This window comes from Zootoca vivipara, chromosome 1, assembly GCF_965207765.1.
Source record: "Zootoca vivipara chromosome 1, rZooViv2.hap1.1, whole genome shotgun sequence".
NCBI classification, from domain to species: domain Eukaryota; kingdom Metazoa; phylum Chordata; class Lepidosauria; order Squamata; family Lacertidae; genus Zootoca; species Zootoca vivipara.
Window position 1 is genome coordinate 91,070,066 of NC_142582.1, and position 22,146 is coordinate 91,092,211.

Consider the following 22,146-nt stretch of genomic DNA (forward strand, 5'->3'; position numbering starts at 1 on the left):
ACAGAATAAGGTGTGGGCCAGAGCTCAGCACTACCTGAATGAGCTTCCCACTTCTGGCACAGCCTGAATGGGGAATGCGAATGTTTTATTTACAGGCTCAAACCATGCTTTATGATCCCAGGCATACGTTAAACCAGGCATCCCCAAACTGTGGCCCTCCAGATGTTTTGGCCTACAACTCCCATAATCCCTAGCTAAGAAGACCAGTGGTCAGGGATGATGGGAATTGTAGTCCAAAACATCTGGAGGGCCGAAGTTTGGGGATGCCTGCGTTAAACTAACCAGTAAACCCAGATCAGAACTAATAAAATAATCCAGTGGAGGGTGTGAGATGGAGGCTTGCTGCTGATCAATCAGGTCCTGCTAAATCATTATTTCAAACTACATCCAAAACAGGGGTCCAATAATGTGTTTTGCCGCATCTAAGTACGAAACATACCCTAGAAGATTCACTCTACTGATGAGTATTAAGTACATTCAGCACTCTTGATTCTTTCTTTTTTGAAAAATTTTCTTTAATTATGCAACATAAGGCAGCCTCCCCACGACTGCATATTGTGAGCAGAGAAGATGCATTTTGAGGAGCTGGACATGAGCAACGAAGAATGACGAGCAAGGAAAATTTAAAGCACTTTGCTTGGGGCTCAGTACCCACATTCATTCCCAGTCCCACAACAGATAAACTCCATGTGCTCCTTACAGTAGTAGTAGTATGAGGCAGCTTTTCTTTTCTTTAAAAAAGGTACAATCAAGTACTAAATTCTCACTAATCTGCAGTTTGGTTGGCTAAAAAATAAAAACCGAATGTATGATCAATTCTGTCCCAGATACTAGATAAATTAGCTGCTCCCTTTTCATACTGCTTTGTTTTAAAAGGTCAAATTAATACCAGGAAGATCTAGATGAGTCAAGATTTCCTCTTCCTCCACTGGCAAAGACAGCAGGGGAGATGCAATGTAAGACGTATCAACCAGCTGCAGAACCTACTGGATAACTACTAATGTTGCAATCCTATGCACTGGGCACTAGTCCTGAGTAGACCTAGGTAGGACTGGGCTCTAAGAGCTGTAGTTATTTTAAAAAAATTATACCCCACCCTTCCAATGCATTCACATTGCTCAGAGGTGCTGACAACAATTGAAATACAAGCCCATAATAAATCAATGTAAAAACAGTTAGCATTATGCTTCCTACAATGTAAGGTTTCCCCAACTGGCGGTGGTGGAGCTCTTACAGATTTAGCAGTGTGGAGGGTGGCAAGGCAAGCCCGCTCTGTGATGACGGCGCATTCTTGAGTGGGGTACAAAACAGCCCCTTCTCAAGGAACATCGTATTCAAGTCTTACACATCTGCAAAACAGAAATAGTAGCAGCCATTCGGATGCTCCTTCTTAATGGTTCTGTGGGGGGGCCTGGGGAATTCGGAAGGGCCTGGCTCTTGCGACAGGGAGCTGGAGCTGCAGCTGCTGCTGCTTCTGCTACTGCTTCCAGCCATTGGTGCTCTGACTCTGTCCTCCACCAGCGGGGACCCAGGACTCAAATACCCCGAGGTGGTCTGAGTAGCGACCGTAGCAAAGGTGGTTGGGCCAGCATTGTTTTTCACGTAGACATTTTTTATAGCTACTAAAGTATGTGCTGCCATGCTGAGGCTGTTGTTGAGATCTTGCATGCCTTGCTGCAGCAGCCGGAGATTATGGTTGATTGTATCAAAGCCAGACTGGATGATGTGGAGCTGGTTCTGCTGGATCTGCAGGAGATCCTCTTCTGTAATTTCACTGGGGTCTATCTGGGGCTGAGTTTTTGCTTTGGCTTTTACTTTTCCACAGGGGCCTCCATTTGGCAACCCCAAAAAGGGGAGGGGCTCCTGGCTAGGAGGAACTACAGACATGTCCTCTGAACTTTCTTCTGGCTCCACGACTTTGACTACTATTTCTTCTTTTAGATTCATCTTCTCCACACATGGCTGGTGGGATGGGCCTGGATCATCTGTAAAACCTAAAAAGGTAATAGAGGAGGGGGAGAAAAGAGGTTAGACTTCACTCTCTTTGGGGATTCAGCTTCTGCCTGACTCATAACCACATAAAATGTTGCCTAAATTTATCTCTATACAGTTTTTATTGAGTTTCTAGCTTCAACTGGTGATTAAGATATACATGAAACGTGTCTGCTAATTAGGTGACACCTGTCATTGTGATAGCTCTTGCCCCTTGCACCCCCATCTGTGCTGGAGCCCCCTCCCCAATTTTCAACAGCCGTGAGGAAGAAAAGTTGTACAAGACATCAGTTCTGCTCAAGGACTTAAAAACCACTTCTAATAATTTTTTAAGAGGGAGTGATATTCAACGGTACCTCTAGCTATGTTTTCCCATGTGGCACTTGATCTCATAGCCAAACCCTGCAGAAAGCAGCTTTGCCAGCTCTGTGTTTGGTACTTGCTTCTCAAGTGCTAATATAAGGCTGGCTAAGCCGTTTGTGGTGCAGTTCCCAAGAACCTGACAACCAGCAGGCTGCTGCGCACTCTGGAAGCCTTGTGCAAAGGATTTTTGCAGGTTGGTGGGACAACCCACCTGTCAATTATCTGCCGTCATTATGTCAGGTGACTGACAGACTCTCCAATTGGTTGCCCATCCCTGAGCTAAATTATACATCATGCCTTAGTCTGTGATTAAGATTGCACCCAGTTATTATTAGACAGTTCCCTACCTTTAAAAAAGAAATATATGCATAATTGTGTCAGAGAAGCAAAACTCTCAATGGGATGAAGAAGCTTTTTGAGCGTAATGCCTTGCTAGCATCATGTAGGAAACAAAGAGTAGGACAACAATTGGTGAGATCATTTCAAATCTGACCACCCTATGTGTGCTATCCTGAGCAGTTTGGAGGAAAGGTGGGATACAAATGTGGTGGTGGGGGGGACCAAAGATGCTCAGCACCTATCCAATACCCCTTGCCACATTAAGTTTAAATGACTGACAATTTATAATGGGGAAGATGGCGAAAAATGCTGCCTCATTTTGTATACTGCTGCAGGCATTTCAAATTCTGAACTGAAGCTGCAAACTAGACATATTGCATGTAGACGTGCCCATAGATTGAAGTTCTGAGTACCTAATAGCAAATAACATTTGCAAAAAAAGTGAAGAGTATTAGAAGACTGTGCTTAGAATGAAAAGTTGGAAAAACAATTAGGCAAGCACTTTAACACTGAGAGGTTGAAGGTCTATTTTTCATAAAGGGTAAAGGGACCCCTGACCATTAGGTCCAGTCGTGACCGACTCTGGGGTTGCGGCGCTCATCTCGCATTATTGGCCGAGGGAGCCGGTGTACAGCTTCCAGGTCATGTGGCCAGCATGACTAAGCCGCTTCTGGCGAACCAGAGCAGCGCACAGAAACGCCGTTTACCTTCCCGCTTGGAGCGGTACCTATTTATCTACTTGCACTTTGAGGTGCTTTTGAACTGCTAGGTTGGCAGGAGCTGGGACCAAGCAACGGGAGCTCACCCCGTCACGGGGATTCGAACCTCTGACCTTCTGATCGGCAAGCCCTAGGCCCAGTGGTTTAACCCACAGCACCACCCGCATCCCTTCTATTTTTCATAAGTAATAGGCAAATAGCTTTTTTAGTTTCCTAGCCTTTGAAACAATGCAATGTTTACTTCAGCTACAGCGGAGACAATTAAAATGGACTTGCTTCTACCTTCTCCTCCAGATTAACATTAAAACTTGAGAAGGGTGACTGCAGAGCACATGGTATGCATGCAAAAGGTAAAGAGGGAAATATATAATAAATGCCAAAAAATAGATAAGTTTCAGTCCGCAGCATCTCTGGAGTAAGTACTGCGAAAGACTCCAGTGTGAAACTTCCGAGACAGAGCACCCCTGCCTGTAAGTGTAGAGGAGACCGAGTTGGATAATTTATGTTCACAAGTGACTCACTAACTTTAGCATATAATCCGCTTGTCCCGTTGTGAAAGCATCCTTCACAACAGAAAGGCCCACTTGTCGACTCTTGGACCCCAAAACCTATCCTCGGGGCAAGCTTTCTGGTACTTTTTATGGCGCGATCCTAGTCAATGAGGAAAGCGGGGATGGGATATGGCGAGCGATCCTGAGCATCTGCAACTGTTCCAAAAGCTGTGAGGTCAGGAAAAAAAAGGCAAAGCACGAAAATCTCAGTAGAGAGGACGGGAGCGGTCCCTCGCCCCGCTTCAAGGTTTTGTGGGGTGAGAGGCACCAGCTGTGCGCGAAGGAGTCCCCGACCTGCGCCGGCAGGAATGACAGACGCCGGCCCCAGCATCGCAGCAGCCCCGCAGCAGAGAAAAGGGCTCCCTGCTACCCGCCTCCCTCTTTTCCCTACTCACCGATCTCCGCCACCGAAGCGGCGGCGGCGGCAGCTCCGGGCAAGTCGAGCGTGTCGATGCCGCCGACGATGGGCAGCGCTTCGCTGGCGGCGGCGGCGGCGGCCAGCCCCGGGGCATAGGATCGGAGGTGGTCAGGGGGCGAGATGTCCTCGCCGGCCATGAGGAGGCCGAGCGAGGCCGGGTGCGGGACGGGCCCCTGGGTGACGCGGCAGAGCTTGCTCCGGTCGCGGCGCTTGAGGTCCCGCCAGCGCTTCTTCAGATCCTCCACCTCGCGCGGGCAGGCGGCCACCGGGTTCACCTTGTGCCGGATCAGCTCCCACACTTTCCGCTTCTGCCCCGGGGAGGCCCGGCCGGGCCCCGCCGCGAACAGCACCTGCTCGTGCTTCAGCACCTGCTCGATCAGCACCTCCGTCTCCGCCTCGTTGAAGTTGGCCTTGCGCCGCTTCGGGGAGTCGTCCGCCATCCTGAGCCAGTAGACCGACCGCCCGGCGGGAGCCGCTGCGGCCGGAGCGCTGCGCCCGATCGCGCTGCGCCCTCTGCCCGCCGCCGGCTCTAGGCCAAACCGCGGGCCCGACTCGGGAAGCAAATACCGCGCATGAGAGGAAAAGACGCGCAAACCCCCGGCGCAGGCGCCCCGCTTGTTGACACGGGAGGGGAGGGGGGAGAGGAAACGCTGCTGGTGCCGCTGCTCCTCGGCGGCGGCTCCTCCTCTCAGCCCGCCCTGCCTACATTTGCGCCAATCCCCGCCCACTAAAGCCTTCGCGCCTCCCAATGGGAAGCCTTGCCGGGCGGAGGCAGCTGCTGCCTGAGAGTTCTAACGCCACGCCCACTTTCCCAGAGACTGGCGGTTCTGAGGGACCCAGGGCAGGGCCGGGCGGGCGCGCGCGCGCTTCTTGCTGCCCGGGTGGTTGCTCTAATCCCGCCTTCCCTGGGAGGGGCGCGCGCTGGCTCTCCCTCGCGGCCCCCGCGCCTGGCGTTCTATCAGTGCGCCCGCCTGCCCGCCTCCTCTCTCTTTCCCCACCCATCCTCCACGTGCTGAGCTCTAACCCGGAGTTAGAAGGGAATTAGAACACGCCCCCCGTGTTTTTTTTTGGCTGCTTTTTTTTAGGGCTTTTTGGCGGCTTTTGGGACGGCGGCGAGGGGTGGCGCCCACGCTCCTTGCGCGCCCGCCCCGGAGGCTCGCAGACGCGGTAATTCTGGAGGAGGAGGAGGAGGAGAGAGGTGGGCATGGCGGCTGTTTTGGAGCTGTTGCTGCAGGACGAGGTGGCAGCCAGCGCTGTCGTGCGGTGGCTGAAGGCGAGCCAGAGCCCCTGCGCCGTGGAGGTAAAACGCGCAGCGCCGCCTTTTCTTCACCCCGCCCTCGGTTCGAGCGGGAAGTTTCCGGGAAAACGGAGTTGATGCCGGCCTTCAAAACTCTGCGCTCCGAAAGGGAGGCTGGAGAAAAAAATAGGTTGACCGCCACAACTTGAGGTTTCCTCCTCTGGCGGGATGCTAAGTGGGAAGCGCGTGGGAAGCTGCAGCCTTCAGGCCTGCGCTGTGTGAGCTCTTTATGGGTAGCTCTTCGGGAACCCAGGTGTATATATGTGCCCCCCTGAGGGAGCCTTTCCCTGAACCTGAGAGCCCTGCTGTGGAGTTGGTGGGACTGAGTTGCTTTGCGCCCTTACGAGCCGATCCCATATGCAGCTTTAATGATTCAGAAACAAGACCTACGGAATTCGTTGGAAGTTGCAAATAATCGTGCACAGGATTTCAGTCGTAGTCGAAATCACATTGACTCCTCTCTAATGCACATGTGTGAACGACTATAATTTTCAAAGCGGTTTGGATGCACAAAATATTGTGGAGCGGGGACTTGTACACAGGAGAGCAGGCTTATACTTCATCGAAGTTTCAGTCTTTGGTCTACCTGAAGCACGGTGTTGGATAACCATCTGGGAAACGAGCGATCAGGGTTCAGAGTGCTCACGAAGCTGTCTAAAGCAACAGATTCCACATAGTATATCCTCCCTCTCTCTAGTATCTTGTGTAATAGTATAAGGCTAGGGATTCCTCCGTGATGATTAGCAGGCCAGTTCAGTGTAGATCTACTCAGAAATAAGTTCCTTATAGTTCATTGGGGCTTCTATCTAAGCATGCATAGGATTGAAGTCTAAATCACTTAGGGTAATTTTATGTCTGATGAATGCCACAGCCACAGTCTGTTAGTGTGAAATGGGTCAGTAGTGTTTGAATATGTTTTTGCATTTGTTTTCATATGCTGACTTCTGCGTACCTGATTGCAAAGTGGTTCTTTTCTGTTTTCTGTGCTCTGCATTCATAACTAAGAATTTCAGATTAAATCTTTTTGTGTTACTTGTGAAAATGTTCTTACTCACAACCTTTGGCGTATGGCTGGAAGGTGGGAACCAGCCAGTTCTTCTGTCTTGGCTCAATTAAATGAAAAATACACTCCCCCTGACAAAGCGAAGATGCTAACCAGTAGTTGCCGGGGAAGCTCTAGTTATTGCACCTAATGGTCACATTGTATGATCAAGATGGGGGGAAAAGAGCATTGCATGAAAATTTCTAGAATCATGGTTCAGTGGTTGAGTTCAGAGGTAATGCTGAATGTTATGGCATAATTTTAGAAAAATGAGCTACAGTGAATATTGGGTTCTTACCCCACCTCCTGTTCCATTGTGGGGAGACTGGAAGCTTATGTTTCTGTTGTAGTCATGTTGTTGTTTATTACATAATAACAAATAAAAACAATACTCCCCAGTATAAAAGGCCGTAGGTTGCTTAATTAGCCAAAGGCCTGGGAGAAATGAAATGTTTTTCCCTGCTGCCTAGAGATATGCTATGAAGGTGCCAGGTAAGCCTCCTTGGGGAGAGCATTCCACAAGTGGGTAGCCACTACAGAAAAGGCCTGTTCTCGTGTTGCCACCCTCCAGACCTTTCTTGGAGAAGTCACACGATAATGGGCACAGGGTCTGGGTCAGTTCATATAGGGAGAGTGTTGTTCAAACCCTATACTGTTGCAAATCTTTACTATGGTTTGTTGAAACAAATCAGCTTTATAAATTATGCTTTGAAGTTGGCATTTTTAAAGCTAATAGTTGAGACGGACAACTGTTTGTTTAGATTTGCCTGATGTGACAAGATGCAATTAGTCTAAAATGGAAATAAATGTTTCCAAGCTCATTTTTTCAGTCATGCTGGAATGGTAGGTGGATAAGTTAAAAGGGTTCTTGTAATGCTAAATCATGATTCAACATTATGTCTAAATATAATATCTTATATTAAGTATATCTTCCATCACCAGTTCAGCATGGAAGTAATGTTGTTAAGGAACACTAGAGGGCAATGCACCTCCTGCTTAGTGATTTTTCTCACTTTGTGCAATGTACTACAACTGTTAATCTAAAACTATCTGATGTGGATTAGCAATTTCCCCTCAGTGTCCCAGGCCCAGTACCGTATTTGGTCCCTGAAGCATAGCACTCAACATGAGCAGCCGATGTTTTGTGCACCAACATCCACGCACCACCACTTTTGAGTAGTATGGTACAGTCCTGCATTAAAGTTGCATTCCTAAGCACACAGCCTAGGGAGTAAATCCCATTTGATTCGTTATTAGGTCTTTTGGGTAAATGTGCTTAGGATCATGCTAAAATTTCCAAACTTCAGGGATGAGTGTCTATATAGCTAAATGACTATATAAAGTCTCTGGCTACATACAACAATGGTGAAGCTTAGTAAGTAAATCATATATGACAAAAAAAATAAGTTTCATGCTTTAATAAATTGTGGAGAATGTTTGCTTCCTGGTTTTATATCCTTTGAATGGGGTTGGTTCACTTTGCTTTATATGTTCATAACCGCCTTATTCTTATAAAAATGGCAAAATATCAGTTACTTTATATCCACTGTCTATTATTTTTTTTAAATCAAGTTTATATTAATCATGGTTTGTTTTGTTGTGCTTGTGTGTGTAGGAAAGCCAAGTCCACCCCAAGCTATCCCTCCTGAACTTGCTTCAGAAAGACTTTGTGCCTTTTTTGCTGAATTATTTAAGGGAACAGACTAGTCGGATACTGACCAATGGACCACCTACTCCTGCTAAAGCGCCAAATTCCAAGCTCCTGGGAAGTTACAGGAATCAAAGGCTGGGGTCTGAAAGGACGTCTCGTAGCATAGCAGGGTCCGGCAGTAGTCGAGGGCAGCTTTTCTTTGATTCAACTCCCATCACCAGCAATTCTGCCTTGGAATCACATGGATCTTCTGTCATTACAGGATCAAGCTCATTGGGTTCCTTCAGTGAATGCCTAAATACAGATTCTGGCACTAGCACGAGTTTTGGTTCAAGCCCCATTTTTTCTCGCAACGAGAGGCGCTCTGCTCAGAAAATAAGTTTAGGGAGTTTCCTTGTTGCTACCCCAGCGAGGCGGGGCAGAAGAAAAGGCACTGGCCGGCCAGTGGCACAAGACGCGGGCAGAGGCTTGAACGAAGAAGTAAAAGGTGACAGTCCTTCACTGGGTTCATTGAGGCAGAGGAAACAAAGTGAAGTGAGTCCTGTCTCTACAAGTTCCCCACCGGAGCAGCTTAACCTAAATGACTTGGAGGAGTTTCCGCTCATGTGTGCCGCTGGAATGGCAAAGTAAGTCTCGATGTGAAGCTTTCTCAATTCCCACTGGTATCTATTGAGAGAGTAGTTTTACAGCTTACCGTTCTGTATCAGCAAACGGGAGGAAGGTAGTGCTTCTAAAAATGGCCCCTCCCAGAGCAGGAGCAACTTGCCAGGTGGGCAGAGGGCAGAGCCACAGCAGTAAGCCTCTCGACAGCCACATTGCTGCTGTTTACTCTGGGGGAGGAGGTGGCAATGAGTTCAGGGCTGTGGTGGCACACTAACGGTGCCAATCCTGAACATTTCACTCACCATAATCCACATCAATCTCTGACTTGTCTTCTAGGGCTTTTCCTGTTGTTATTCTCTCTCACAGCTACAATAAACCTACCATTAAAATTATGGACCGGTCATTTCTTCCTCAGAGGGCAAACGGGAAAATTTAGCAGGGGATCAAATACCCCCCCCCCCACTGTACATGTTTTATACTTTGATTTCTCACTTCAGACTTCCATTTGTGCTACTCTCTCCAGGCACAGGTCTATGCTTTATAGCTCTGTGTCTGAGTGCTGGTTTTTTTGGGGTGTGTGTGTGTGTGTGTGTGTCTAGGTGGTTTCCCTGCAGAAACCTGCATTTTACCGCTGAATAGGAGTAAACGACAATCTCTGGAAAGCTCCATCGTTGTTTGCTTTGATTCAGCATTAAAACCTGGGGTTTTGTGAGGAAAGCGCTGGAACAAACAAACAAACAAAAAACACTGCTTGGGCACGGAGCTTTAAAGCCTAGACCTATGCCAAGAAATGCAGCACAAAAGGAGGTCTGGATGAGCCCCTGGTTAGTGAATCTAGGACCACAGTAGTATGTGTCATCAGCTGCCATCTGCATAGGTGATTGGAGTAGAGGGATAATACAGTATACTGTTGTGTTTTCATCCTCTTGATCCAGTTTTACTTCCCCTTTCAGCAAAGCCAAACCTTCGAGAAGAATCAACCCTACTCCAGTGAGTACTGAGCGAACCTTCTCCAAGCCCAAGATGTGCTTCACTTCCACCCCTGTTGGCCAGTCTCAAACTTTTCAGTCTCAGTCCGGAACAAGTCCCGAGGCCCTTGTTATCTCTCAAGAAGTGACCCTGTCTTCCAGTTCGGGTATCCTTCAGGAGGAGAGAGAGATGCTGAAGAAGGAACGGTACGTTATGAAATCTGTGATGGGGTGCTTAGTGTAGGGAAGCATCTGTGATGTGAGAAATGTTGATTTACATTGCCTTAGAGAAGTAGAGCTGAATGGCCCATATTGTCTTTTTGTGAACATGCCACATTTTATTATGCTTTCTGTATTGATTTGCTTTTGCACACTGCATAGCTATGTGGTATAAATAATGAATGAACAAACAAGTAATGTTTCTAGGGGCTGTAATTTGAATATTAAAAATGTTTGCTTTCTCCGTCACATTCTGCAGCAACATGGTTCCCTAGCTCAGAAATCCTACGCTAAAGCCAAACAATGTTCCTAGAATCACATGTGAATATGATTTAATTCTTGATATCCTTCAACCTTACAAGTGCTGTGTTAAGATTAGAATTTGATCCATAACGCTGAAGGATCTTTAACTGTTTTAACATGCTGCAAATTGCATTTGTGAAACATTTTATGTTTCAATGAAGAAATTGCTTTCTTAATGAATTGGTGAGCGTTTGAAAGAATCCCACTGGATACTACAACAGAGTAGGAGTTTTTCAGTCTTCTCTTACCACTCTTATTTCATACCTTTGAATTGCAGGTCCAAGTTGCTTCATCCCACATCTTCACCAACAGGATTATCCCTGGATTCTGGCATACCAATGAAACCTAATGTCGGTCAGAATGCAAGCCTTTCCTCTGAAAACCAGTTGGTATCCTCTGCCGATGTCAACAAGGTTTCCTGCAGGAAACAGCTGGAACAGCTGGCTCAACTTTATTCATTTTGCATAGCAGGTGAAGAAATGGCAGTGGATGCTTTTCAGTCCATATTGATTTGGGAGGATGCTAAGTATGGTGACCCATAGAAATGTCCTCAAATTAAATTTTTTAGTAGTAATGAAATTTTAAATGAGCCTTCACAAATATATCATGGCTTGGATTTTCCTATTGTATGACAAATGGCAATTTTTGACCCTTCATAGAATTTCTGACAAAATTCCCAACACTGATAAATAATTTTAATGTTTTGGGAGTTATACAAAGGAAAGCAATAAATTATATATCCTTTTTTTAAAAATCCTATGTATTTAAGTAAGCACTTTTTTGCTTACATCCAGATGATGGTTTTTTAGTTGTAGATATTTTTATCTTCCTTTAAAAATGCATCTTATATAGTTCAGGTTTTAAAATTAATGTGAGTAATCCTATCGTTCAGGGTACAAGTACAAATCAAAGGTCCTTTTGCATGTTTTCCTCTGTTCCTTTACTTTCTTTGCAGAAAACCTTGTGCCAAATATCTTCTTGGAGATCTTTTTTGTGTTCCAGCTGCTAACATGCAAGGGAACTTCCTCTTTTGAAAATGGAGAGAATGACCAGAGTTTCAATGGAGAGTATAAAGGTTGGGACTTAGATTGGATAAAGCTTCTTGGCTATTAACAGGATTCAGATTATAGCACCTGCTAAACAGATTTAGAGGAGGCTATACATTAAATAAATTCATTCATTTAATGAATTTTAAATGTAACACAAATTAAAAAATGTAATAGAGTACCAACGGCTCAAAATTAAGGATATAATAATTCAGTCCATCACACATGGATCACTGTATACAGTACAGTGGACGCTCGGGTTGCAAATATGATCCATGAGGGAGGCATGTTCGCAACCCACAGCTTTCACAACCCGCGTCTGCGCACGCGCGGGTTGCAATTTGGTACTTCTGCGCATGCGCATGCGCATAGCGCAATTTAGCACTTCTGCACATGCCCCGAAACCCAGAAGTAACCCATTCTGGTACTTCCGGGTTCAGCGCAGAGCGCAACCCGAAAAAACGCAACCTGAAGCGGCTGTAACCCAAGGTATGACTGTACTTGTATATGTATATAAATCAAATAAAATTGTGAGGTTTCCATTTATATCCATATAATTTTTTTTTATATGGTAAGGTTGCATCTTATGCAGGGATTTGGTTTCCTGTATACGCAGAAACCTGTATACTCAAATCTTTGAAATTGGCCCTTTTCAAGCATCTGGAACCAGTGTTTGGAGAGGGCCCTGCTCCACTCCAGCAAAGCAGTGAGCTCTTTTTGCTTTGGGTTTTCCCAGTTCTCTGCCTTGCTTCCCAAGCAAGGCCATCTCCAGAAGCCCCAGGGTGCTTTTTTTCAAGTTCCCGCGAGATCCCACAGGAGCATTCCAAACCTAGTGCACAAAGAGCATAAAAGATGTTTTAGTGCTGGATTTTCCTGGTGCAAAAAGAGCTTCAGATATCTATGCATTGCTTGGGAAGCAAAACCCTCTCAGTGTACTGGCTCTACATTTCACTTGTGGGGGGTTCAACTACTGTATTTACTTGAATCTAATGCTCACCTTTTTTGGCCAAATTATGGTGCGAAAATTAAGGTGCACATTAGATTCAATGGCACATTTACATTCGCCCGCAAATACTTTTTTTTTGTTTTGTTTCAAGGTTCTGAAAATTGAGGTGTGCATTAGATTCGAGTATATATGTATGGTTAAAACCACACAAGTTACATGCAAATAAGACATTAATACCCCAAGTTAAGCTTGAGCTTTGAATAAAGAATAATGTACTTTTGGCACATTTTATTGTTTGGGGCAATCTCTAATTTTATGATACTGCTCCCTAAAACAGGCTGATAAATTGACACAAGCCATTTGATGTTTGATGTTCCTCTGGTATTTGAGATGAATGAGAAGTAATAAAGGTAGGGATTTGTGATCTGTTGGTGACCAGTGGCTGATCTGCCTGTGGTATTTTTTTTTTTTTTGAGTGGGGGGAGTTATTGCAGAGAACCAGTTCTTCCACCACAGTGATTACTTGCAGCTTTCTGAGTGATTATTTAAATTTTTGTTTTGTTTTGTTTACAGATGCAGTAGAGAGGCAACACTTTCGAAGTGTACACAACTGTGTATATTTTGCTGTGAAAGTCTTGGATTATCAGTTTCAGTAAGTTGAATGGCTTAGGTTGTTCTCATCAGTGTACATATGCTTGCACTTTCAAGTGCTTGGTTTATTGCTATCATAAATTGGAATATCTTGCATCACATTGCACACTGTTAACATATCCTTAAGTTAGAAAATTTGGGTTCTGTCATCTATTAACTGACAGATAGTTCCAGTTGAACAGCTGCCCTACTTCTGTAGAAGGGTATTTTCTGTTGTGTTTGGAGATGGTGTTTTTGCTTCTAGTGCCATCAAAAGTAAAAGAAATCCGAGAACTTCCTTCTCTAATGACTTGAGTTTAGTATTATATATGTTGGCTTTTATCAATGGGGATTAGAGATTAGGAATCCAGTGGAATAGGCTTTAACTGAAAGAACAAATCTAAATAATATAGGGAAGTGTTCCTCTTCTTTTTGTTTTTTTTTCTTGGCAGAATTATATCACATTTAGAGAAAGGAACACTGAAGCTCTTGGCTGAGAATGACAGGATCACATCCTTTTCCCCTGACTTGCATGAGAGGCTTATGGCAGTCTATGAAAACAGCACAGCAAAGGTAAAAACTAAGCATGTTCAACAGTGTGAAATCAAGGTCCTCCCAACAGTTATTGAAACTGTTTTTACTCAGTATCCTTCTCACTATTATGGTATCTGCAGTATTCCATCCTCTTCTAGAAACAGATTAGTTCTCTTGGTATATACTATGAAGAAGCTTCCTCTACAGATGTAATTAAATGAGGAGTGAAAATACTATATCTAACACTGTGACCAAAACAAAAAACAGTGAGATAATGAGTCTGACCAGCATTTGGTGGGTTAGAAAATGTTGATCTATTGCAAACCGGCAAGTTAGTACATGTTCCACCATTAAGACGATGGGACTTTTAAGCTGTAGCAACGGACAGAAGGGAGAACAAATTGTAATTCCATTCTCCTTGTTTGTGAGTGTTTATGGTGAAATGCATGTTAACTTGGGAGGAATGTATTACACTTACACATTATTTTGTATATTGAACAGGTCTCCCTGTTGCTGCCTTCAAGCATACAGTCAGTTTCCTTTCAGCCAGAAACTGACAATCGGTCTAACTTTTCTAGTGATAAGGCATTTCATGTGTTTAAGAAACAAAGGTAACCTCTGTTGTTTTTTTAACCTGGGATTTTGTCAAAATTTACAATTTGTCAGTTGTTTTAGTTTATTGAACATGCATCAGAGAATAGAGTAGCTGTCAATACTCTATATCAGTTATCCAAACCCACAGGCCTAGTTTGGACATTTCCTCCCAAGCTTCATAAATTAGGTTTTGTGAAACCAGGAACAAGTGTCTGGATGTTAATGTCAGCCTTTTGAATAAACTCACAAAACACATTCGGCAGAATTTCTTACTAGCCTGCTAAGAAGCTAGTAGCATAGAAAAACAGAGTAATAAAAAAATAATAAATGCACCTTCTACCAAGTGAACAATATCTGGAGTACTCTGTCTAGCCCACTTGGTTTCCATGCTAGCTGTGGAGGAAGTTGGCCAGCTTACCCACCTGCATGGGATTCCTGGGAAATGGTTAAATACAAGGCTGATTAATGTAGTTCAGAAATGCAGAAATTAGCAAGATGGGGGTTCCCTGCAGCTGGAGCAAACTCATTTGGCTATCTCAGGTCAAAAGTAGTAGAAGATATGGCCTCCTCTGCTCTCCCTATGCCCAGCTTCTGTTTAAAGTACTTTCCATACAATGTGTTGTTTGACTTTATTTAAATGGAGTTTTCTACTGAGTATTTGTGCTTTTAAGATAGCAGCTTAAGGCTGCAAGCCTAAACCCACTTGCCTGGGATCGGAGTAGACATATCTAGGGTTCAGCAAGACCCATCGGAGGTCAGAGAGATAAACAACTACCTGACATTTAGAAAATACCTAAAGGCAGCCCTGTTTTGGGAAGTTTTTAATCTGTGATATTTTAATGTATTTTAATGTGTGTTGGAAGCCTCCCAGAGTGGCGGGGGGGGGACTTGGCCAGATGGGTGGGGTATGAATAAATTATTATTATTATTATTATTATTATTATTATTAGCTGTAGGTGTGCCTGCTAGGTTCTTTGGTCTTTATTCTCAAAGTATTATTTAACTAGGGGGATAATTGTCAATTGTCGGCTTTGGAATGAAAATGCGTCTTGTAGGAATGGTCAAAGGGACTGATCCAACTAATTTGTTCTGCTAGCAGGAGCCAGTCCTAGTTGCACAAAGGATCCTTTCCTGCCTCTCTCTCCCTCACCCCCCCCTCGAGTGACCTTCCTAAGTCTGCTTGGGAAGGGACCCCTAGAACAGCAGGCAGGAGGAAGAGAGGGAAGATGGTTCTGTTTGAGGAGGAAAAATGCTTGTGCTGACATAACAGTCAACTTAATGCGACATTGAATTCCACCCAAAGCTTTGTCGGAACTGTGGTGTTTGTGCATAAGCAGAATAACATGGCCCCATTTTTGTATGGTGATAGTACACCTGATGACTATGATTTTGGATTTTGAAGCTAACATGTTTGCCTTGCTCAATAGAGATATTTTCTACGAGTTGCTGCGTGAATGGGAAGATAACTGTGAAAAAACAGGCTGGGACTTTGAGAAGTGTCTGGGAGACAGGATCAGGTAAGAATCTTTGGTCCGTAAATTTAACAAGACTTGATAAAGAATGCTGTTCGTTGCTGATGTCTAGTGTGGTCCTCCACTGAGCAGCTGTTCACCACGTTCCATCGGGAGGATTGTTTTTAAAGCACAGATTGCAGCAGCTGGAAATTGCCTCTGATGGTATACTTGGTTCCATATTATGGATTAGATCCAGTGGTATGCTGCGACACATTGCAAAACTGACTTGCATTTGGTCCTAAGACCGTGTCACCACTGTTACCTAATAAACTTGCAATCATTAATTTGGACAAAAGAAAACCTCAGTTTAAATTTTTTTTAGTTTTTACACTAAATAAGAATTTTTTAAAATTTGTTTTGATATAATGGGGTCTCAAAGACTAATTTAATTACCACACTCCCCCCCCCACAAAAAGAGAGGGGTAAACATTCCAAGATTGGCAGCTACTTCATAAACTTCTGCTATATAGAGTCCCACTGTCTTTCTGTACTAAAGCCTTTAAGTTGAAGATACAAATGTCTTTGAGTGCCAACACACAGGTTGCATTTAATTCTGAAAGACAAGAGTTACAAAAGAATATTACTGGTAATGAACATTTAGCAACCCAATTTAGCAACAAAAACTAATTCTACAGTAAGCTACTTAGTTTCACAAAGGGGAGAATTCTCAGTTCACATAGAACTTTTTCAGAATAGTATTTTCATAATTACTTTAAAAACATTTAAGTCCCCCAGACATTTGCTGTCTTCTATATATCCACATAGAGAATCATTTTCTCCTTATTTTTCTTCGTAGCGCTATTAATTTGTTTCTGGTTTCACAGGGTCATGATGGCTCACCTCTCTGCTGCTTACAACTACAGCCATTTTGCCAGGCTCTTTCAGAAGCAGCTTCTTCAGGTAAAGAAATGCTTGCTTCCCATAAGGAAAAAAGAGTATATTTTGCAAGTAAAACTTTTCTTCAGTTCATATCGAATAGGTGAGAATACTTGTTCATTGAATGCATAATTAATTCATAATCTAATTTTCTCAGTCTGATGTACATCCACCTAACAGTTTATGGTTTGGGCTGCTTGTATTCATAATCAGATCACAGAGTAAAAGTTAGCACAGCTTACAAATTTGGCACAAATTTGACCTCTCTTTCTCTCCCCTCCCTCTCTCTATGCCATAGATGTGTAAAGGTCCAGTTGTTGTTGGTACAAGTTGGGGAGACACCCCAGACCAGGATGTCCTTAACATGCTGGGTTCTGATAATCTGAGCCGCTTGAAAAGGCTGCAAGAGAGATTCCTTGTCCCTCAGAGCATCCGAGGGCCTTGCCCACCTCCCTCCTTCCCTGGATGCCAGCAGTTCTTCAGGGACTTCATCCTCAGTGCAGGAAGGTTAGATACTTACTGCTGTTTCTGTCTAGGATGTGTCTGGGTGAGTGATTCTGACTGTATGGTGGTAGCTGGGATTCCTAAATGAAATAATGCAATGGCCTTGTTCAGTGTCACAGTAAACCATGGTTAGTTTATGATAAACATACTAATCTTGACTTTGTGTGCTTGGTTTCTTTGGAGCAAAGCAAACCATGTCTGGACATCATGCCAAGCCAGGGATTGTGTTTCTCTTATGTGTTGGCAAGGAGGGACAAAGCAGTTGAAATAACGTTCACAGTATAGCATAAATTGTTTAGTAGCTGGATCCATAACCTATACAGATGAGCATAAGATCATTGCAGAAAGAAAACTGTTTAGATGAAAAGGCTTTGGAAAAGAATGAGGTCTTTTGCCTAGTGCTAGAATGACATTAAGTGGGCTTCCCCAGGGAATGTTTGGCAGTGTCTGCAGCAGTGCCGACTACCAGCACGTGAGGGGTTGGGTAGGAATTAATCTGATTTTAAACTTGAGTTGTAGTAACCATTCTCAAATGCTGCTATGGTCATTTAAGAGGTTACACTCTCTGCTGAAATTAAGTTGTTCTTCTAAAAAGCTCATTATCTTTTTTTGGTTAAGTTATCAATTTAATCAGCACCTTATGGACAGCCTGAGCCTGCAAATACTTGAGCTGGATGGCCTTGCCTTGGTGGAACATGAACCCAGTGATGGAGAAGCAATGGATGAGCAGGTATGTATTGCATAGAAACAGCCATTCACAGTTGAGCTTCAGAGGTGTCCACGTGGGTTATGATCTCTCCTACTGCTTGGAGAGATTGATCCCTTCATGGATCAATGCCTTGTCGTGGCGAAGGGGCTTTGAATAACTCAGAGAAGCTATGAGCTATGCCATGCAGGGCCACCCAAGATGGACAGGTCATAGTGGAGAGTTTTGACTAAACGTGATCCACCTGGAGAAGGAACTGGCAAGCCACTCCAGTATCCCTGCCAAGAAAACTCCATGGACAAAGACAACAGGCATATAAAAGTTATGACGCTGAAAGATGAGCCCCTCAGGTCGGAAGGCGTCCAACATGCTACTGAGGAAGAGCGGAGGACAAGTACAAGTAGATTCAGAGCTGATGAAGCGGCTGGGCCAAAGCCGAAAGGACGCTCAGTTGCGGATATGCCTGGAAGCGAAAGGAAAGTCCGATGCTGTAAAGAAAAATATTGCATAGGAACCTGGAATGTAAGAACCATGAATAGAGGTAAGCTGGATGTGGTCAAAAATGAGATGACAAGAATAAATATCGACATCCTGGGCATCAGTGAACTAAAATGGAAGGGAATGGGTGAATTCAGTTCGGGTGACTATCATATCTACTACTGTGGGCAAGAATCCTGTAGAAGAAATGGAGTGGCCCTCATAGTCAACAAAAGAGTGGCAAAAGCTGTGATGGGATGCAATCTCAAAAATGACAGAATGATCTCGATACGAATCCAAGGCAGACCTTTTAACATCACAGTAATCCAAGTTTATGCACCAACTACCGGTGCTGAAGAAAGTGAAATTGACCAATTCTATGAAGACCTACAACACCTTCTAGAAATGACACCAAAGAAGGATGCTCTTCTCATTACAGGGGATTGGAATGCTAAAGTAGGGAATCAAGAGATAAAAGGAACAACTGGCAAGTTTGGCCTTGGAGTTCAAAATGAAGCAGGGCAAAGGCTAATAGAGTTCTGTCAAGAGAACAAGCTGGTCATCACAAACACTCTCTTCCAACAACACAAGAGACGACTCTACACATGGATATCACCAAATGGGCAGCATCGAAATCAGATTGATTATATTCTCTGCAGCCAAAGATGGAGAAGCTCTATACAGTCAGCAAAAACAAGACCTGGAGCTGACTGTAACTCAGATCATCAGCTTCTTATAGCAAAATTCCAGCTTAAACTGAAGAAAGTAGGAAAAACCACTGGGCCAGTAAGATACAATCTGAATCAAATCCCTTATGAATACACAGTGGAAGTGAGGAACAGGTTTAAGGATTTAGATTTGGTGGACAGAGTGCCTGAAGAACTATGGATGGAGGCTCGTAACATTATACAGGAGGCAGCAACGAAAACCATCCCAAGGAAAAGGAAATGCAAGAAAGCAAAATGGCTGTCCAACGAGGCCTTACAAATAGCGGAGGAGAGGAGGCAAGCAAAATGCAAGGGAGATAGGGAAAGATACAGGAAACTGAATGCAGATTTCCAAAAAACAGCAAGGAGAGACAAGAGGGTCTTCTTAAATGAGCAATGCAAAGAAATAGAGGAAAACAATAGAATGGGGAAAACCAGAGATCTGTTCAAGAAAATTGGAGATATGAAAGGAACATTTCGTACAAAGATTACCATAATCAAGGACAAAAGTGGTAAGGACCTAACAGAAGCAGAAGACATCAAGAAGAGGTGGCAAGAATACACAGAGGAATTATACCAGAAAGATATGGAGGTCTCGTACACCCCAGGTAGTGTGGTTGCTGACCTTGAGCCAGACATCTTGGAGAGTGAAGTCAAATGGGCCTTAGAAAGCACTGCTAATAACAAGGCCAGTGGAAGTGATGATATTCCAGCTGAACTATTTAAAATTTTAAAAGATGATGCTGTTAAGGTGCTACACCCAATATGCCAGCAAGTTTGGAAAACTCAGCAATGGCCAGAGGATTGGAGAAGATCAGTCTACATCCCAATTCCAAAGAAGGGCAGTGCCAAAGAATGCTCCAACTACCGCACAATTGCGCTCATTTCACACGCTAGCAAGGTTATGCTTAAAATTCTACAAGGCAGGCTTAGGCAGTATGTGGACCGAGAACTTCCAGAAGTGCAAGCTGGATTTCGAAAGGGCAGAGGAACCAGAGACCAAATAGCAAACATGCGCTGGATTATGGAGAAAGCTAGAGAGTTCCAGAAAAACGTCTACTTCTGCTTCATTGACTATGCAAAAGCCTTTGACTGTGTCGACCACAGCAAACTATGGCAAGTTCTTAAAGAAATGGGAGTGCCTGATCACCTCATCTGTCTCCTGAGAAATCTCTATGTGGGACAAGAAGCTACAGTTAGAACTGGATATGGAACAACGGATTGGTTCAAAATTGGGAAAGGAGTACGACAAGGTTGTATATTGTCTCCCTGCTTATTTAACTTATATGCAGAATTCATCATGCGAAAGGCTGGACTAGATGAATCCCAAGCAGGAATTAAGATTGCCGGAAGAAATATCAACAACCTCAGATATGCAGATGACACAACCTTGATGGCAGAAAGTGAGGAGGAATTAAAGAACCTTTTAATGAGGGTGAAAGAGGAGAGCGCAAAATATGGTCTGAAGCTCAACATCAAAAAAACCAAGATCATGGCCACTGGTCCCATCACCTCCTGGCAAATAGAAGGGGAAGAAATGGAGGCAGTGAGAGATTTTACTTTCTTGGGCTCCTTGATCACTGCAGATGGTGACAGCAGTCACGAAATTAAAAGACGCCTGCTTCTTGGGAGAAAAGCAATGACAAACCTAGACAGCATCTTAAAAAGCAGAGACATCACCTTGCCGACAAAGGTCCGTATAGTTAAAGCTATGGTTTTCCCAGTAGTGATGTATGGAAGTGAGAGCTGGACCATAAAGAAGGCTGATCGCCGAAGAATTGATGCTTTTGAATTATGGTGCTGGAGGAGACTCTTGAGAGTCCCATGGACTGCAAGAAGATCAAACCTATCCATTCTTAAGGAAATCAGCCCTGAGTGCTCCCTGGAAGGACAGATCCTGAAGCTGAGGCTCCAATACTTTGGCCACCTCATGAGAAGAGAAGACTCCCTGGACAAGACCCTGATGTTGGGAAAGATTGAGGGCACTAGGAGAAGGGGACGACAGAGGACAAGATGGTTGGACAGTGTTCTCGAAGCTACGAACATGAGTTTGACCAAACTACGGGAGGCAGTGCAAGACAGGAGTGCCTGGCGTGCTATGGTCCATGGGGTCACGAAGAGTCGGACACGACTAAACGACTAAACAACAACAACTGCTTGGAAAGGAAGAATTTGACTGTGGTGCTCTCTCTCTCTCCCCCCCCCCCCCGCCAACCTTTCTGTCTCTATTGGTTTCATGCTTGGTTTCGGGCCTTCATTTGGAGTGCTACTCACTTCACACCCTGTGCGTGTCTTCCAGTTGAGGCTTGTTTGTCTTTCTTTGTCTATTTGTCTTTAATAACATGTTGCTGTTCTAGTGTGGGTCTACTTTACTCCTCCCTTCTGTCCTGCATTGTCCTTTCTGAAAAGCGGTGTCTGTCCTTCAAACGGTCTTTCTCTCCTGTGATGTCCCCCTGCCACAACTCCTCCATCATTGCTCCTCCAAAACCACCTGCCCCCGTCCAAGTGGTGGAGCAGCAGTAGAAAGCCTGGGTGGTAGCTGCAGTGTAAACCCCATCTCACTCCTTCTCCAATACAGTGCAAGTATATAGAAGACAGTAGCATTCTCTGATGAGCCCCCATTGTCCTAGGTAGAGCTGCGACTGGGGAGATAAATACCACCATGCTGATTTGTCTCTGATTTGGATAGTCCTGTCCTTGCTGCACACCCCACAAAGTAAATAATAATAATAGTAATAATAATAATAAATAGAACCACCAAAGTGGAAACGTAAGACTTATAGGTTTGTTGTGAGCATTCAAAATCTTAGGCATTGCTGCTGTTATTTGTGACTATAATATGTCTGGCTTTTCTTTCCACTGCAGGATGAAAAGAAGCGTTTTGCTGCTGTCCTTATGAGCCTCCGACTGCTGGCAAAGTTTTTTGGTTTCCTTGTCTTCCTGCCTTATCACACATCAGAACCAGCAACTGGAGACTTGCTAGAATCTGCAGTGATGTTAAGAAACCAAGTGCGTAACCAGCCACATTTACCTAACAGTATATGTGCTGCCGAAGCGAGCACAGCCACATTTACCTAACAGAAGTATTTAATTTTGTTATCATCAGAGGAGTCTCTGGGCTCCTCCTGAGGAGGTAGATACTTGCTT

At 44.3% G+C, this 22,146-nt stretch overlaps 2 protein-coding genes across 3 annotated transcripts in view; one reads left to right on the plus strand and one right to left on the minus strand.

Moving 5' to 3' along the window:
- Positions 1-490: 490 nt before the first annotated feature.
- LOC118083711 (uncharacterized) lies at positions 491-5,389 on the minus strand. The gene is made up of 2 exons (XM_035112450.3): positions 4,360-5,389; positions 491-1,994 (listed from the first exon to the last, which is right to left on the minus strand). The coding sequence occupies exons 1-2, from the start codon at positions 4,820-4,822 to the stop codon at positions 1,342-1,344; spliced, it is 1,116 nt and encodes a 371-aa protein (XP_034968341.3). The 5' UTR covers positions 4,823-5,389; the 3' UTR covers positions 491-1,341.
- The window catches only part of CDAN1 (codanin 1), a 32,920-nt gene continuing 16,069 nt past the window's right edge, over positions 5,296-22,146 (plus strand). Inside the window, exons 1-13 of one of the 2 annotated variants that reach the window (XM_035112426.3) lie at positions 5,296-5,682; positions 8,337-8,998; positions 9,929-10,150; positions 10,743-10,936; positions 11,421-11,540; positions 13,031-13,109; positions 13,540-13,660; positions 14,123-14,232; positions 15,643-15,732; positions 16,554-16,629; positions 16,904-17,112; positions 17,728-17,839; positions 21,865-22,008. In XM_035112426.3, coding sequence (XP_034968317.3) covers positions 5,587-5,682; positions 8,337-8,998; positions 9,929-10,150; positions 10,743-10,936; positions 11,421-11,540; positions 13,031-13,109; positions 13,540-13,660; positions 14,123-14,232; positions 15,643-15,732; positions 16,554-16,629; positions 16,904-17,112; positions 17,728-17,839; positions 21,865-22,008 — 2,235 coding nt within the window. In that variant the 5' untranslated portion in view covers positions 5,296-5,586. The remainder of the gene's footprint in view (positions 5,683-8,336; positions 8,999-9,928; positions 10,151-10,742; positions 10,937-11,420; positions 11,541-13,030; positions 13,110-13,539; positions 13,661-14,122; positions 14,233-15,642; positions 15,733-16,553; positions 16,630-16,903; positions 17,113-17,727; positions 17,840-21,864; positions 22,009-22,146) is intronic. The other variant, XR_004692420.3, reaches the window with a different exon arrangement.